We start from the raw sequence: 14,767 nt of genomic DNA on the forward strand, positions 1-14,767 counted from the left end.
CTAAACCTGCATGCATTAGAAAGAAGCACTTCTCAAGATGTACCTTTGAAGAGTATAGTGCGCAGTGATGCTTCGCCGCCGCCTCCTTCTAGATCCCATGTCTTGATGCATAGTGTGACACAGCCTACTCTGTGGCCTTGTCAGGGGAAGAGGGCGGCCTGCATGGGGAACCTGGACCCAGAGAGTTTAACTGTGACCGAGTAGTTGCAGGCAACCATGAGTCACCCACCTTACCTTACCAGCAGGTAGACATTGGTGTGTGTCGCCGGCTCCGAGGATGGGATAAGCCCTACAGCATGTCATGCTGTGCGGCAGACAAGGATCCGGAGTGGAGGCGGAAAATCAAACAGCCAGGAGAGAAGATGCTCTGCAGGGAGGTTTGTCTCACCCTAATGAGACGTACCACTGGTCGCAGCCTCCCGACCCCCAGTAACCTGGAAGTGGCATACCCACGAATCGGGCAACAACTTTAGGGGAAATTAGTATTTTCCCTGACTACGGGTGAGACTCGCAAGGCGAGAGTGGAGGGGACTTACCCCTTGTTGAAACCCATGGGTTGCTCATACAGTTCCTAGGCTAGAAGGCAGGGATCAGAGTGGCCAAAGGCAGTGGCCCAATCAGGAGAGAGGGATGGGTGACCAGAACAGAAAAGGAACCATATGTGCTTTCCAGGTGAGGTCAGAAGCAGGGGTGCAGCAGGGCCAAAAGAACAACAAGAGGGAAGTAGAGGAAGATTCTGGCATACGTAATTGGAAGGATACTAAAAGGAGCTCACCGTGGGTCTTCAGTTTGAGTGCGTGTGTGTGTCAGTGGAAGAAAGAGTGAGTGTAAGGAGTGACTGAAGTGAGTGAGTTTAGGTGAAAGAAGTTTGTTTTCATAGTCTAGTGGGAGGAGGGTGGTAGTAGCAGGAGGGAAGTGGTAGTACTGAGAGAAGGGAGAGAAGGGGTCAGAGGAGTGACACATCTAAGTAATAGAAGGAACCATGAAATGAGTAAGGCAGAGGGAATAGCAGCTAGTGTAGATAGGGCGAGGTAAGTCTGGATGTGGTAGGCCAATTCAAACCACTGTGTGTACGTGGCACATTTCCCAACTCCACCCAGAAACACTAACTTGGGGCTAGAGTAGGAACAGGTAGAAAGCCCTACGGACATTGTTAGCATAAGTCAGCAACCAGACAGTAGGGATTACCGATCTGTTGCACTGTTAGGGAGAATTCTCCAGAATGGCTAATTTCCCTTACCTACTGAGTTCCCCAGCAGCTTTGCTGGATTTCTAGGATTTATTTTTTTCACCTGGTAAGAGTGTGAGCCTTTTTTCCCACTCTTAGATGTATTTTGCTATGTGTATTTCTACTTTCTTTGTGATCTTGGGCACTGGAGCCTCACCTACTCCATGTGCACCCACTTTTTGTGTGTGTTACACAGCACCTTCAGTGCAGTGACACAGGGTTGTCTTTGAGACTTCCCACTGACTCAATTTGTCTGGGGCTGACTACCGTCCCCAGAACAGGTAAAGTTGCCATTAACTTTATATAATCACTTTAAACCACAGACCCAGTACACCCCATCTTACATGGAGTATTGGAAAGGGTTAACTCTTATCCCTTTTTGTCTGTGCCTCTTGGAGCCTTGTTTCGCTCCCTTAACATTAAGACTTGGCTGGTGGCAGTGGTATTTACTCTAACGTTTCTACCGCGATTATCTTATATAAACGTGGTAATGTTTTAGGTTATTATATTAGCCAACAACATAAACCCGCTTGACTAAATACATTTTATTTTGGTTCCAGCTGGGTTTAGTCGCCATTTATTTTTGTTAAAGTCTTTCTCATGTTTTTCTCTGCGCTCCAAACCGGGGATGACTCCTTTGTTCACTGTCTTTTCGCGGGCTTCTGCACAGAAGCCCTCCTTAAGGCGACTGATAGTCTAGGTAGGCAGGATGTGAGGGAGGGATCTTCGGACCCCTGCCATGGGCTTCCTGGGTAACCCAAGTTGCACTCTTGTCTGATTGGCTAAGGGGACTGCCCTTGCCAGGTCAGCCAGCCTGCTGTGTGATTGACAACCCAGCTGAATGAATGGGGGAAAACTGCATAAAAAGCAGGTCTCTGGGACTGGAAGAGCAGAGTCGACACTGGAACGAAAGAACCAATGAGGAACTGGAAGAAGAGGACGCCTACCACGACTGAACCGCCCGGTGAAGCTTTGCTGCAGGTCCGAAGCTCCAAATCCGACGACAGAGAAGATCCTCCAAGAAATGTCTTCCCTTGAGCTGGTGGGACCAACCAGTTCGCCCAAACTGCAAGCCAGGACCCCTCCTCTGGTCGCATTCGCTGTACAGAGCTACAGTGGGCCGGATAGCCAGGAAGGTCGGACCCTGCTTGGGTTTTAAGGAGCGCACCTTTTATTTGTTGTTTGGCGCTGCTGCTGGTTTCTTCCCTGGGTAGTGCAGGACCCTCCAATCTTCCTACTTCTGATCAGTCCGACAGTCGCTTCTGGAACCGTGAACCTGCAGGAACTACCAGGAACGTCTGCCTCAGCTACAGCCCCCTCTCTCCATTTCAAGGTACTGTCAAATCCGGTTGTGCGTTTTGCTCAGCCGCGGGGAAAGTGTTTGAAATCTTCCTCCAATCCGAGGGCTTGTCCTTCTCTTCTCTTTGAACTAACTTCCCTACCAACCAACCTTGTCCGGAATCTGTGCCACAAACTTTACAGCGCACTGCCCTAAACTGTGTGATCTTGAGCAAAAGACTTTTGACCCATTTACTTTGGCCCTAAGCCTTTTCTAGCGGATCTCCTCACTGTAGTCTCTCTTGTTCAATTGCTCAGAGTACTTACCTGTTGGTTTTGCCTAATTTCTAGTAACTTTGTCTTTCCCTCCATTTTAAATTGCTTGAGTGCCATTTTGCTCCCACTTCATTTTGTGAGCTTAACTTGTCTGGAATTTAAGGGAAGTGGTGTGGTTTATTTATGATTGTAATTTTTGATCTTGCTTCGAATAGTGAAATGTTATACAACTGTTGAGTAAATAAATATATATTCCTTTACTCAGAAATCTTCAGTCGGTGTTTGCCTGAATCATAGTAATTGCTGTCCTTTGTGTAACTATTTGTACTGCTTACTTTCTCTTGAGATAGGTCTGGTTGCTCTGCTACTGCTACTGCTACCACTATAACTGTGTAGTACAGGCTTGTACCAAAGGTGAAATTGTACTGTCACTTGTAGTCTTAATTGTGTGTAGTGTTCCCAAAGGGTACTGCATATAATTCTGCCTAACAAGCACTAACCATGATTACTGATGCAGAGGTTAGGGAGGGACCTCAAGGAGACGAGGTAGAGAGGGACAACCCCGGGACCCACAAAAGCCTGAATAAACACTGCCCCTGAGTCTCTTGAGTATTTTGTGCCACCCGTAACAATAGGAATCCTTCTATCAGACGCTTTACTCTTAAGAACTGCCAGATATGGCCAGCAACTGACTCTTAGTCCTCAGTTTGATGAAAGAACCAAATCCCTTTTCCATAAGGATGTTCTTGACATTAATAATGCCCTTCATAATCCATGCCCTACAGCATAGAGTGCTGCCCTCTACAGTGATGTAATAGTATAATCAGATCTGTGCAACGGTTCACTAGTAGAATATGCCAGTATGCGTCAGAAAGACTTTACAAACTACACACATGGTCCCCAATACATTTAAGTGATGTCAGATCTGTCATGGCAATCTGCCAGGAGCTTACCATGTGTCTGTTTTTCCATATATGCTAGACTATCCCCAGGTCACCACCATTTATGATGCTTTCCCTTAAGGTCTAAGGACGAGTATGCTTGTCCTATTTGCATAGACTTGCATAGAGCTCAGCATTTAAGGGGTTAATAGCTGTTAGATTGTAAAGCTTTTATGATAGTCCACAAGATTTGAAAGCCCAAATCCACTTTTGTCCACAGCACAGTTTCTTTATTGTTGGGCTTGGTATTTCCCCTGCCATAGGAAGTCTGGACCTTTTCCCAATGTTAAGTAGGATATTCTAATCTCAATTATTAGATTGAAGATGAAGAAGGAGCTCTTAGGAAGAGTGTTATTTTTTATGATATTCCTTTCACCAGATCCGCTAATTCAATGATGCGCAGCGTTCACAGCCTACTATGCTCGACAATATGTGATTCAGCTTCAACGAGGCCATCATTGACTTATTTTTGGGGAAAGTAACTCCTACAAATTGAATTTCAGGGTCTACCTATCTATTTTAAGCCCCACTCAGACAATTCTTTCATCTCTGCAGAATGTGAGATCGGCGTCACGCCGATCTTATTACAGTTTTCTTTGATGTTCGAGACCATGTGACAAACTCATCAATGATCCTTAATATTACTGATATATTTTCCATAGGGGCAGAGACAATTGGAAACTTGTTGTACAAGAAGATATGGGGTTTTGCATTTTTGTCACCGATTTCTTTTTAGACATTCCTATCTAATGCATTTCTGCAATGACTAGGGCCTCATTGTAAACTGGCCTGTCTGGAAATAAAGTGCTATTAATTACGTATACCAGCACTTTTTCCAGACTGGCCAACAATAAATTGGTCTGTTGGGTGGCAGATATACCTCCAGCTCCAGTTAAGAGCTGGAGGTATATCTGCCACCCGAGCGGCAGAAAACTCCCGGTATTAACGGCCCAGTAACAACAAAAGGACTCCATGGAATGGGGATTTACTGGAGTTTTCGCCACTTAGAATCTGCTGGTAATTCCGGCAGACCAAGTGGCGGAAACGGTATTAAAGTTTACTGGTATTGCACCAGTAATTCCGGCGGTATACCGGCAAACTCGTAATGAGGGCCTAACCATTCGATTGCAATGTGAAATGAAGGAGAGGGCGGACATATCCATTTTATTACTTTTTGGCCAGGAATGAAGTTTGACACAAATCTATCTATCAAAAGTCTGCGAGTCTTTGTATAGTGAACAAAGAGATACCAGGGTCAAAAATAATTCCCATCCAACGTTGTTGAATGCCTTCTCTGCAACAACACTGTCAATTACTCTGTATGTGTGACAAATCAACTTCCGGGGCACCAGTGGTCCAGGGATGAATATCGGTTTCTAAACTATCAATCAACCCCACACATCTAGTACACCAGAAGGGATCCGAACAGATTAGAATTATAAGACGACCTTGTCCAATTTTGGCAGCATGGACGGAACGGCAGGCTTATCTCTGCAAGGTCGTGGATCATTGGTTATTTGCAACACAGCAAAAATACTATTATTACCCAATGATAAAAGGAACTGTCCAGTCAAGGTATCTACTTTATTATTACTACAACAGACAGTTCTAGCACACTACAAATACGACCCACCCTGTAAAGGAACACAGCGGACAGACAGTTTCACGAAGGAAAGGGATGCACTCTGTATACTGACAGGAGGGTAGTTGGCAAAGTAATCAGTCTTACTGTTCAAGGTTATTCGGCACAGCAGCAAGGGGGCAAAGGTTTGTGACTGTGTCTAGGGTCTTTCCGAGAAGGACCAGAGGGACAGCACCACAATGTACCAGGAGCTGAAGAAGTTCTTGGTGCTTGACAGCGTCAAGGTTGTTCCAGGGCGCTTTGCAGCCCTTGAGACAGAGTGAGTGGCAGGAGACAGCTGTGTGTATCAGGCGGCAGGCAGTCCAGCAAGCGAGGCTGGACGGACATTTGCAGGCTGGCCGGCGTGGCAGCTCGGGCCAAGAATCGCTGTCTCTGTGCTGGTTGGCGGATCTGGAATGCTGATTGAGGTGGCCAGCATGGCTCTGGTGACTGCGGCCTGCCAACAGTCAGTGGTGCAGCCGGATGTGGTTGGAGGACTCGACTGTCTCGGAAGTGTCCTTAAAAGATGGGCTCTGGATGATGCTTGTGGGCACTCCTCCAAGCTTCTTCACAGGGCTTGTGTCATCCTTTCAAGGTGGACGGGTCAAAGCTCAGCAGAGTGTTTTCAGGCAACAGCCTTGTCGTTTGTCCAGAGACTCTCCGGCACTTCCCACCTAGGAAGCTTGCTGGCAGAACCTAGTAGGGCACGCTGTGTGTTGACTGGGTACCGGTTCTGGAGCTGCTGGACACATCCTCTGAGTCTGGTATCTCCCTCTTTTCCCTGGGAGATGTTTAGGGGAGGAATATTGCTTCTCTCTTGGAACTCCTGGCCTTCCTTCACTGGTGGAAGATGTAAGGTAGACTGTATCTTCAGCTCAGGTCCACATTACTCCTTCATCTTACTCCTTTTGAAGTTATTGGATGATCTTTAAAGTGAGGGGTTCAGCCCTCTTTTAAAGCCAAATGGGCACCAGTGATTGGTGCAGGCTAAGCCTACCTTAATGAACCAATCCTGGGTCCCCACCAACAATCTTCTGTTATGCATGAGGTCAGGACCACAGTGCTCTGCAAGAGGACAGATAAGGGGTGACAACATATACCTAAGTCCCACCCATCTTCCTTTTTGTTGTAAATTAAAGTATCTCTCTGGTTAACTGATCCCGCTGTGACTCTTGATTAACTTGGTTAAAGCGTTGGTCTCCCTTGAAGTATGTGGTGAGAGCAGACTTCTTGTCTCCCTCAAATCACATACTTCTGCCCTCTGAAAGGGGTCAGCTCTGCAGGGGTTTGCCTACGGTAAATAGTGGCCCCACACATGCATGTCACTGCCTTTCATACAGAAGGGTGGGAACTAGCTTCAAGCTGATACATTGCATACCAAAAGGATGTTAGCCCCGCCTTCCTGTTGTCTCTTTCGGAAACCAAGCCTCTTCTCCAGGCTTGCCTTAATTATCTCTCATTAGTATGCACTGCCACCAGCCGGATTAGACAAAGGGAAAGCATATCCATGGATCCTTTGATATTTAAATTAGACTGCCCATGGCTGGAAGAAGGTGGGCCATCCCCTTTCTTGAGATGCTTTGATGTACCCGTGGCTGTCACATTCCTTCTGGACATGACAGGGGAGGACGGTGCCTGTAGGCTGTGTCCTCCCGGAGTACATGAGACTATGGCCCTCATTATAAGGGTGGCGGCCACGATATAAACGGTGCCGGTAAGACACCGGCACTGTTCACACCGGGTCGCCACATTACGAGTTTTGCTTGCGGGTTCCTGACAGCCCACCAGATCTTACCTGGCAGGCTGTGTGGCACCCACGAGCAGAACTCGTGATTGCACCGGCACCGTTACCAACGGTGCCGGTGTAACCATGCTCCCACCCGATTCTGTCCTATAGGGCAGAATGGGGATCAGGAGACCAGCATTACCGCCACACGCGAATGGGCAATTACCGGCCCACTCATCTCGTAATGGGCCGGTTATTGTCCAATTACGGGAGGCGGTGCCGATAGCGAGCATGGCGTAATGAGGCCCTATGTGTTTTGTGCGGTGAGCAGAGGAAATGTGTGTGGAATGGCCTCACACATTTCCGGAGGCTGATCTCCCATCATTCATTTTCATTTTTCAAAAAAAACAAAAAGCCCAGGAGAGCCACACTCCCCGTGCGGCTGGTCGAATTCCTCACAGTATGTTGTTCCTTTTTTAGTTACATGAACCAGACCTTGAATGAGGCAGCAGTTACAATGTGATAGAATAGCAGATGTGAGAGAAAAACGAGCAGAGGGGAGAGATGAATATGAAAAAAGGGATAGCAGAGGTGAAAAGGATAAGAACAGGTTGGAGTAAAGACTGAGAGAGGTGGAGTAGAAGGAATATGATAAATAGAGGAGGGAAAAGAAGAGGACAAGAGCAGGAGAAAAGGAGAAGACAGAACAAGGTGGTTTCGAGGGAGTCTTGGGAGGAGCAGAGCATGAGAGAGTGATCATGAAGGGAACAGGAGAAAGGAGGAAAAATAAAGAGACAAAGGAAGAGTTTGACGGAGAGAAGGAAAAGCGGAGAAGAAGGAGATTAAAAAGGGAGAAGAGTTTAGAATTGTGAAATATCAAGCTGACAACAAGTAATTAAAGGCTGGAGGAAGAGAAATCTATCTTACAAAAGGGTGAGGGCACCCTCCTCAAAAGGGGACTGGGAGATAAATATCAAACACATGGTTGTCCCTATTGGAAATCTCAGTATAAATAAAACACTGAGGGGCTGATTCATGGAATTTGTGTGCCGAAAAACGGGGATTTGAGCGCCATTCTGCCCGCAAATCCCTGTTTAACAAATGGGGATTTTCGGACAGAATGGCGTACAAATGCCCGTTTTTCGGCGCACAAATTCCATGAATCAGCGCCTTAATGAATTCTAATAATTGATCACAGCATATGATCCAATGTTGTAACTAATAGCCCATACTAGTGACTGATAGTAAATATCATTTCTTTTATTTAAAAATAGCATTATTTGGCATTATTTTGAGGTACTTTTTCGAACAATATACTTTAGAAATATGTCACAAAAATGAATGCAAAATCAACAAAGCAAACATGAAACAATCAGATAACTAACGTGAATACAAGGAAAAACAATCACATATGTAATAAAAGAAAACACAACAATTTGTGTAAAAGTTCATTAAAAGGTGACAATCAATACATAATAACATTCATTGGCTCTTTTAAGTTGCACATTCTAACAAAGAGTAGCAATGACCAAACTGGAGATAATACCTTAGAGGTACAACAAATATCGAGTTGGTGCACTGTCCATCCCAATAATTAATTTTAGGCCAAAGCGCCTAGATGTCCTCTGGCTTGGAGCACTATACAAATTACTAAATAAATAAATTCCCTATTGTATTATTATTTGTGAGGTAAAGTCTGCTATTTACATTAGGTAATTATTATTTCTGCAGCATTAGTTTTGCTTGTAAAGTCAATTGCAGCATCCACCTAAATACAATATTTTGTTTGCAGTTGTACAGAGATCAAAATGTTCTGTTACATCTAGGTCGATGTATGAAAGCGTTTCGGCGTTAAGGTAGATGAAAACGCCTTCATCAGGACAACCAGTTTTCAAGACCCTTCACAAATAAAAAAAAACAAATTAAAAAACAGAAATGAATAGCTAAATCTGCTATTTATTGCCAATAGAAAACAAAAATGAGGAATGAAAAACTCACCATAAGTGTTGGCCGAGAAGGGTGCATCAACTAAAGCAAAGAATAGAATTCTGAAGCAGACTATGTGAGAAATCACATATGTGGAGATCTGCAAAGTAGAAAAAAAGCCTTAACTTAAAAAAAAGTCTGGAGCAGAGAGAAAAGAAGGGAACTAGCAATGCATGTGGATAAATCAGAAAAAAGCCCACCTGCCGAGTAAACATTGGGACACCCGTCCTGGGCGCATAGAAGGATGAAAATAATTATATCAATTATTTGTGCTTCTCTGTAGGAGAAGAAACAGATCTGTAGTTAGGGAGATCCGTGCAGAGAAGGAGGATAGTAAAAGTATAAGGACCCTAAAAAGTAAGGACCTAAAGGCAGAGATAAGGCCTAGAACAAAAGGCTGCAGGGAGCTTATGTGAGCAGTGAATGCTCCCACCACGTAGCACCACTGTAAGAAAGAATGGTTCCCTGTTCAGGGAGGATATTCTATCCAGTCTGGTCATTGCTAGCCTGTGTTAGAATTTGCAAATTAAAAGAGCTAATGAATGTTATTATTTTTTGATTATCTCCTTTTTATGAACTTTTACACACATTTGTGTTTTCTTTAATTGCATTATAAACATGTGATTCTGTTTCTTCTTGTGTTCACGTCAGTTATCTGATTGCTTCGGGTTTTGCATTCATTTTTGTGATGTTTCTAAAGTAAGTTTTTTTAACATGTACCTCAAAATAATGCATAATAAGGCTATTTTAAATAAAAGAAATATCTAGTATCAGTCACTAGTATGGCATATTAGTCATCACTAGTCACAACATTGGATCATTATTGGTTGCCTGAAACTTGTCATATGATGTGATCAATTAAAATAATTCATTAAGTGTTCTTTTTTTACTAAAGATTTCCAATAGGGACAACCATGTGTATGATATGGAGGAAGAGAAAGGCAATAAGGTCAATCGAAAAGAGTGGAAGAGAGGAGGAATAAGGAGAGAAGAGGAGGATGAAGCGAAGGCAAGAGTAGAGGGGAAGAGGGAAGGTTCCTAGAACCTCAAACCCACGCAAACCCATCAAGTGATGGAGAGGGGTCAAGTCATATCGCAGGAGAAGGCTTGGAAGAGGCCCACACTTTAATAATGGGAGCACATGTGTATTAATCCTAGGGACCAACAGAAGCGGAAGAGCCTGGTGCGGACCCCCTTCCACTTTACATACATTATGGCACCAGCAAAGGTAGTGCCAGGCATTTCAGAAGCCCAAGTTGCCAATAAAGAAGTGTGGGTCACTGAAAACCCTTGAGACTGTGGTTGACTCTTTGCCCTGAGGAAGGCGGATTTGTTCAGAGGAGAGAGGGTCCAACTGAGGACTCCAGAGGCGTCGCTAAAAGGGGGTTGGCAGGCTATAGCCCCCGGGTCTTTTGGTTGTAGCCCCGGATAGAAGCTCAGGGGTTACAACCAAAAGGTTTGCTAGCCCCGAGTCCCGACAATCCTGACATTAGCGTAACCCCGGATCTTTGCCAGACATAGCTACACCCCTGGAGGACCCCATGGCCTTAGGAAAATCTGGATCTTTGTGTATCTATTCTAGGACTGCTCCCTGTAGGACCAGTCAAAACGAATCCCCTGTTTTCTGTATGCAGTAAAGAAAGTGACTTGATATATTGTCTTTCAGTGTCTGTTGAGCCCCGATGGTGGCACCGTGCTGTGTTTGCAAAGTCAGTGCCACCATACCCAGCCCTCTTATGCTTTGTACAAATGGTCTATAAGTAAGAGCCAGAAGTCCCGGAGCGCTCTTAATCTCCAGGCTTATTCGCTTGACCAGTGACTACGCCTGCCCTCGAATGCTTCGTTACTGGCATGGTCATTTCTATAAGCAGCGGCTGCTTGCTTGGAACTGAATTTAGCACATGCAGGAGATGCATAATTTGGGTGGTACTGCCAATGTTTTCCAGGGAGCTGACCATCTGCTGAAGCCCCAGTAGAATTGTTTTCATCTTACACAGACCCAGGATTCCCAAAGGTTGCCAACATGTAGGCACTCTTTGGACTGCGAGTACCGGAGTTAATACAGTGAGTAACTTGTATTTCTATTCGGGCTGCACAGGGTTAATTAACTGCTACTCACCATGGCTTTTTTATTTTCAGAAATTATCACAAAAGACTCTCCAGTTGAACAAGTAACCCTCCGACAAGCAATAAGAGAAACAGCAAAACACAAATACAAGTTTATATTAAGATGTGGGTTTAATTCTATTTATTCAGTAAAAATGCAATTCTTGTTCATTCTCTTTTTGTTTTGCTGTAAAATTGCATATCCTCATTTCATTCATTTTCTTTTCATAAGTTTAAACCCTGAAGGCAGTGAGCCCTTGAGAGTAATTTTTTGGGAACAAATGTGGGCCTGTACAATGTAAACCTATATAGAAATCGGTTTATGTAACGTTTTATTGGCAAATCAGTATGTGATGTGTCTGCTTAAAGCATGAGACTGTGCGCCTTTTGATGTTCGAGGGCCACCCCAGCAGCAATATTAAACATGTCTTATCAGTCTCACTCTATGTCCTTGTTGCCAGCATTCACGTATTTCTGGTATAATGCAATATTTAAATAATAAAGCTGTTTAATGAAATAAAAGCGGTTTCTTCTTCCTTATGTGTACATTGTGTGCCATATTACTTTAGGTGATATTTGAAATAACCACACATACAAACAATCACACACCTGCACAGCCCTTCCCTGATTCCGCCATCTCAGAAGTGCCACACACTGAGGGCCTCATTATAAGGCTGGCGCTCCCGTAATGAAGGGGGCTGATACGGGGCCGCCCCCCTTCATTACGGGAGCACTGATTACGAGATTCCCATCGCGGGACCCGGATCGCTCGCCTGGTAAAACCAGGCGTGCTTTCTGGGTCCCGCGAGGGGAAGAGGGAGGCAATAGCAGGCCAGATATAGTCTGGCCGTTATTACCTCCCTCCATATTCCCATTGAGCCCTATGGGGTCTCGAATGGGAATGGGTTCCTGCAAGGAGGACTTACCGGGACCTCCTATGTCGGAGTAACCCAGTAAGTCCCCATTGCAGGAACCCGGTAATGGAGCCCGGAACGGAGGCAGCCATGGAGCTAATAGCTCCATGGCTACCTCCATTCTCGCAATGAGGCCCTCAGCATGTGGTGACTCGTCCTGCAGCCTGGGAATGCTGGACGGTATGAGCCAAGTTGGGCCCTGGATCAGAACTGACAAAACGGGGCCACGGCAGTCGCATAGAAAGATCGATCAATGACCACTTCCAGACAATTTGGCTCACAGCTCAGGTAGCAAACCAAGAGAACCATGTTTACATTCAGAAACGGTGGAGGAGGGGCAGAGAAGGAGGCGGGCATCGGTCAAGTTAAGCAGGAGACCTTATTCAATCAGAAAAACAAAAAGGGCCTCATTACACGTTGGGTGGTATTCTGGTGGTAAATCCACTGGCATACTGCCAAACGGAATTACTGTTACTGCCACTTGGTCCAGCGGAATTATCGCCTGATTACAAGTGGTAGTACGGTGTTGTTAGTCCCCAGTTATGCAGTCCAGGGGCCTCATTACAAGGGTGGCACTCCCGTAATGAAGGGTGCTGGTATGGGACCGGCACCCTTCATTACGGGAGCGTCGATTACGAGGTTCCCTTTGCGGGACCCGGACCAGACGTCTGGTAAAACCAGACGTCTTTTCCGGGTCCCGCGAGGGGAAGAGGGAGGGAATAACGGGCCATTCGTAATGTGCCCGTTATTACCTCCCTCCATATGCCCATTGAGCACTATGGGGGCTCAAATGGGAATGGGGAATGGTTCCTTCAAGGAGGAATTACCGGGTCCTCCACTGTTGGAAAGACCCGGTTATTCCTCATTGAAGGAACCCGGTAATGGAGCCCGGTTTGGAGGCAGCCATGGTGCTAATAGCACCATGGCTGCCTCCAAACTCGTAATGAAGCCACAGGTCTCCATGGGGATTTCATTCCACTGATTATTGGCAGTAAGGTGGCAAAAGTAGGGCAATGTGGCTTCCTTCACATTTTGCAGTTCCCCAGTGCACATGCCTAACTGGCCATGATAGGTAGAGGTTGTTTTGCTTCCCCAACCTCACCTGGCCCATTGGGCAAGCGGCTGGGTAACTGCAGGCCCCAATGTGTGTAGGAGAAGCTCCTGCACCTCCCTGCACTTTGAGGTCTCAGAGGGGCTAGTTTCTGACACTTTTTAAAAAAGAAAATGTTTTATTGATTAAACTGATTACTCAACTTTACAATTGTTATAGATTAAAAAGAAAAAAAGAGGAAACATAATTAATTACATCAATCATACACAGTCATAAAGTTTAAACCATGATAATACATTATAGCACATAGCCATCATAGGTTGTGCATTTCAAAATAATACATATCGGAATTTAAACATTTTGTTAAGAGCAAATGTATCCACTCAACACGTATGTCATACAGAAAGTTCACAACTGCAATACATATAGCCCTTGCGAAAAAAGTTTCTGACACTTGGCTCAACTACATATGCAGGGAACTAGGCAGGGCCTCACTCAACATCCTAGAGCTGGAGGGCCTGGAGAGCAGTTTAATGGTAGCATAGAGTCCAGAGGTGAAAGAGTAGGTAAAAAAAGGCATTTTTGTATACATTGGGCCTCATTCCGACCCTGGCGTTAACCGGTTGACCCCGTTATCTTTCCGACTCCGCCATGGTGAATGGCGGAATTACCTCCCCATTCCAAGGTTGGCGGGGTCGGTAATTCCCCATTCACCAAGGGCCCTTCCCCATTCCCATTTTTGCCCCATAGGGCTCAATGGGAATGGGGAAGGCGCTAATTACGGCACCGTAAATTACGGTGCCGTAATTAGCTCCTAGGTCCCTTTGCGGGTTGGTTTTTTAACGCCTGCAAAAAGCAGGCGTTAAGTACCAACCCGCAAAGGGAACTCGGAGTAGGGCGGTAAGGGTTTAACGGCACCGGTCTCGTTAACGGTGACCGTTAATCCTTACCGCCCGCCTCGGAATGACCCCCATTCTGTTTGCGGGCATGTAAGGATGTTTATTGTTGTAAACATTTATATATGGTGTGCATGCGAGTGGATGTGTCTGTGTAAGTCTGCATGTGAATGAGAGTGCAGTGTGAATGTTGTGCGGGTGTGCATGTGAATGAGAGAAGGGTGTGTGCTGTTATGCATGATATTTTGTGTGAATGGGTATGACTGTGTGTGCACTTGTGGGCCAGGGAGCAAGGCTAGAGGGGAGCAGGTATTGGAGCTGGCAATATGGACATTTTCTAACAGTAGCATGGAATGGTTTTCTGCCATAATGGGAAAAGTATACTTGATCAGTGTTTTTATGTGTGGGGGGGCTACATTGGGGCACCCAGCATGGGTGTTTAATTCGAGTGACAGCATGTTTTACTGGCATTCTGGGCAAAGTCAACTTGATGAGTTTCCTTGCATGGGGAGTGGTTGCAAGGACTACATTGGAGCAGCCAGCAAAACGATTTCTCACAGTGACATGGCATGTTCCATTGGCATTATGGGAAAAGCCATATGATTAATGTTGTTACATGGAAAGCTGGACTACATTAGTGCAGAAAACAGCCCATTATTGCTAATGTGGAACCCAATGGCACTCTAAACGCACTAGCCAAATAATTCACACAAAATTCACAAAAACATGGTCAATGACTTTAGA

General features: G+C 45.4%; 1 protein-coding gene across 1 annotated transcript in view; it reads left to right on the top strand.

Moving 5' to 3' along the window:
* CCDC172 (coiled-coil domain containing 172) overlaps window positions 1-11,698 on the top strand; it is a 1,280,439-nt gene extending 1,268,741 nt beyond the window's left edge. Inside the window, exon 8 of the mRNA XM_069612213.1 lies at window positions 11,196-11,698. Within this exon, the coding sequence (XP_069468314.1) occupies window positions 11,196-11,231 (36 nt within the window). The 3' untranslated portion in view covers window positions 11,232-11,698. The remainder of the gene's footprint in view (window positions 1-11,195) is intronic.
* The last annotated feature ends 3,069 nt before the right edge of the window (window positions 11,699-14,767 follow it).

This window comes from Ambystoma mexicanum, chromosome 8 (genome assembly GCF_040938575.1).
Source record: "Ambystoma mexicanum isolate Mex_15411 chromosome 8, UKY_AmexF1_1, whole genome shotgun sequence".
NCBI lineage: Eukaryota > Metazoa > Chordata > Amphibia > Caudata > Ambystomatidae > Ambystoma > Ambystoma mexicanum.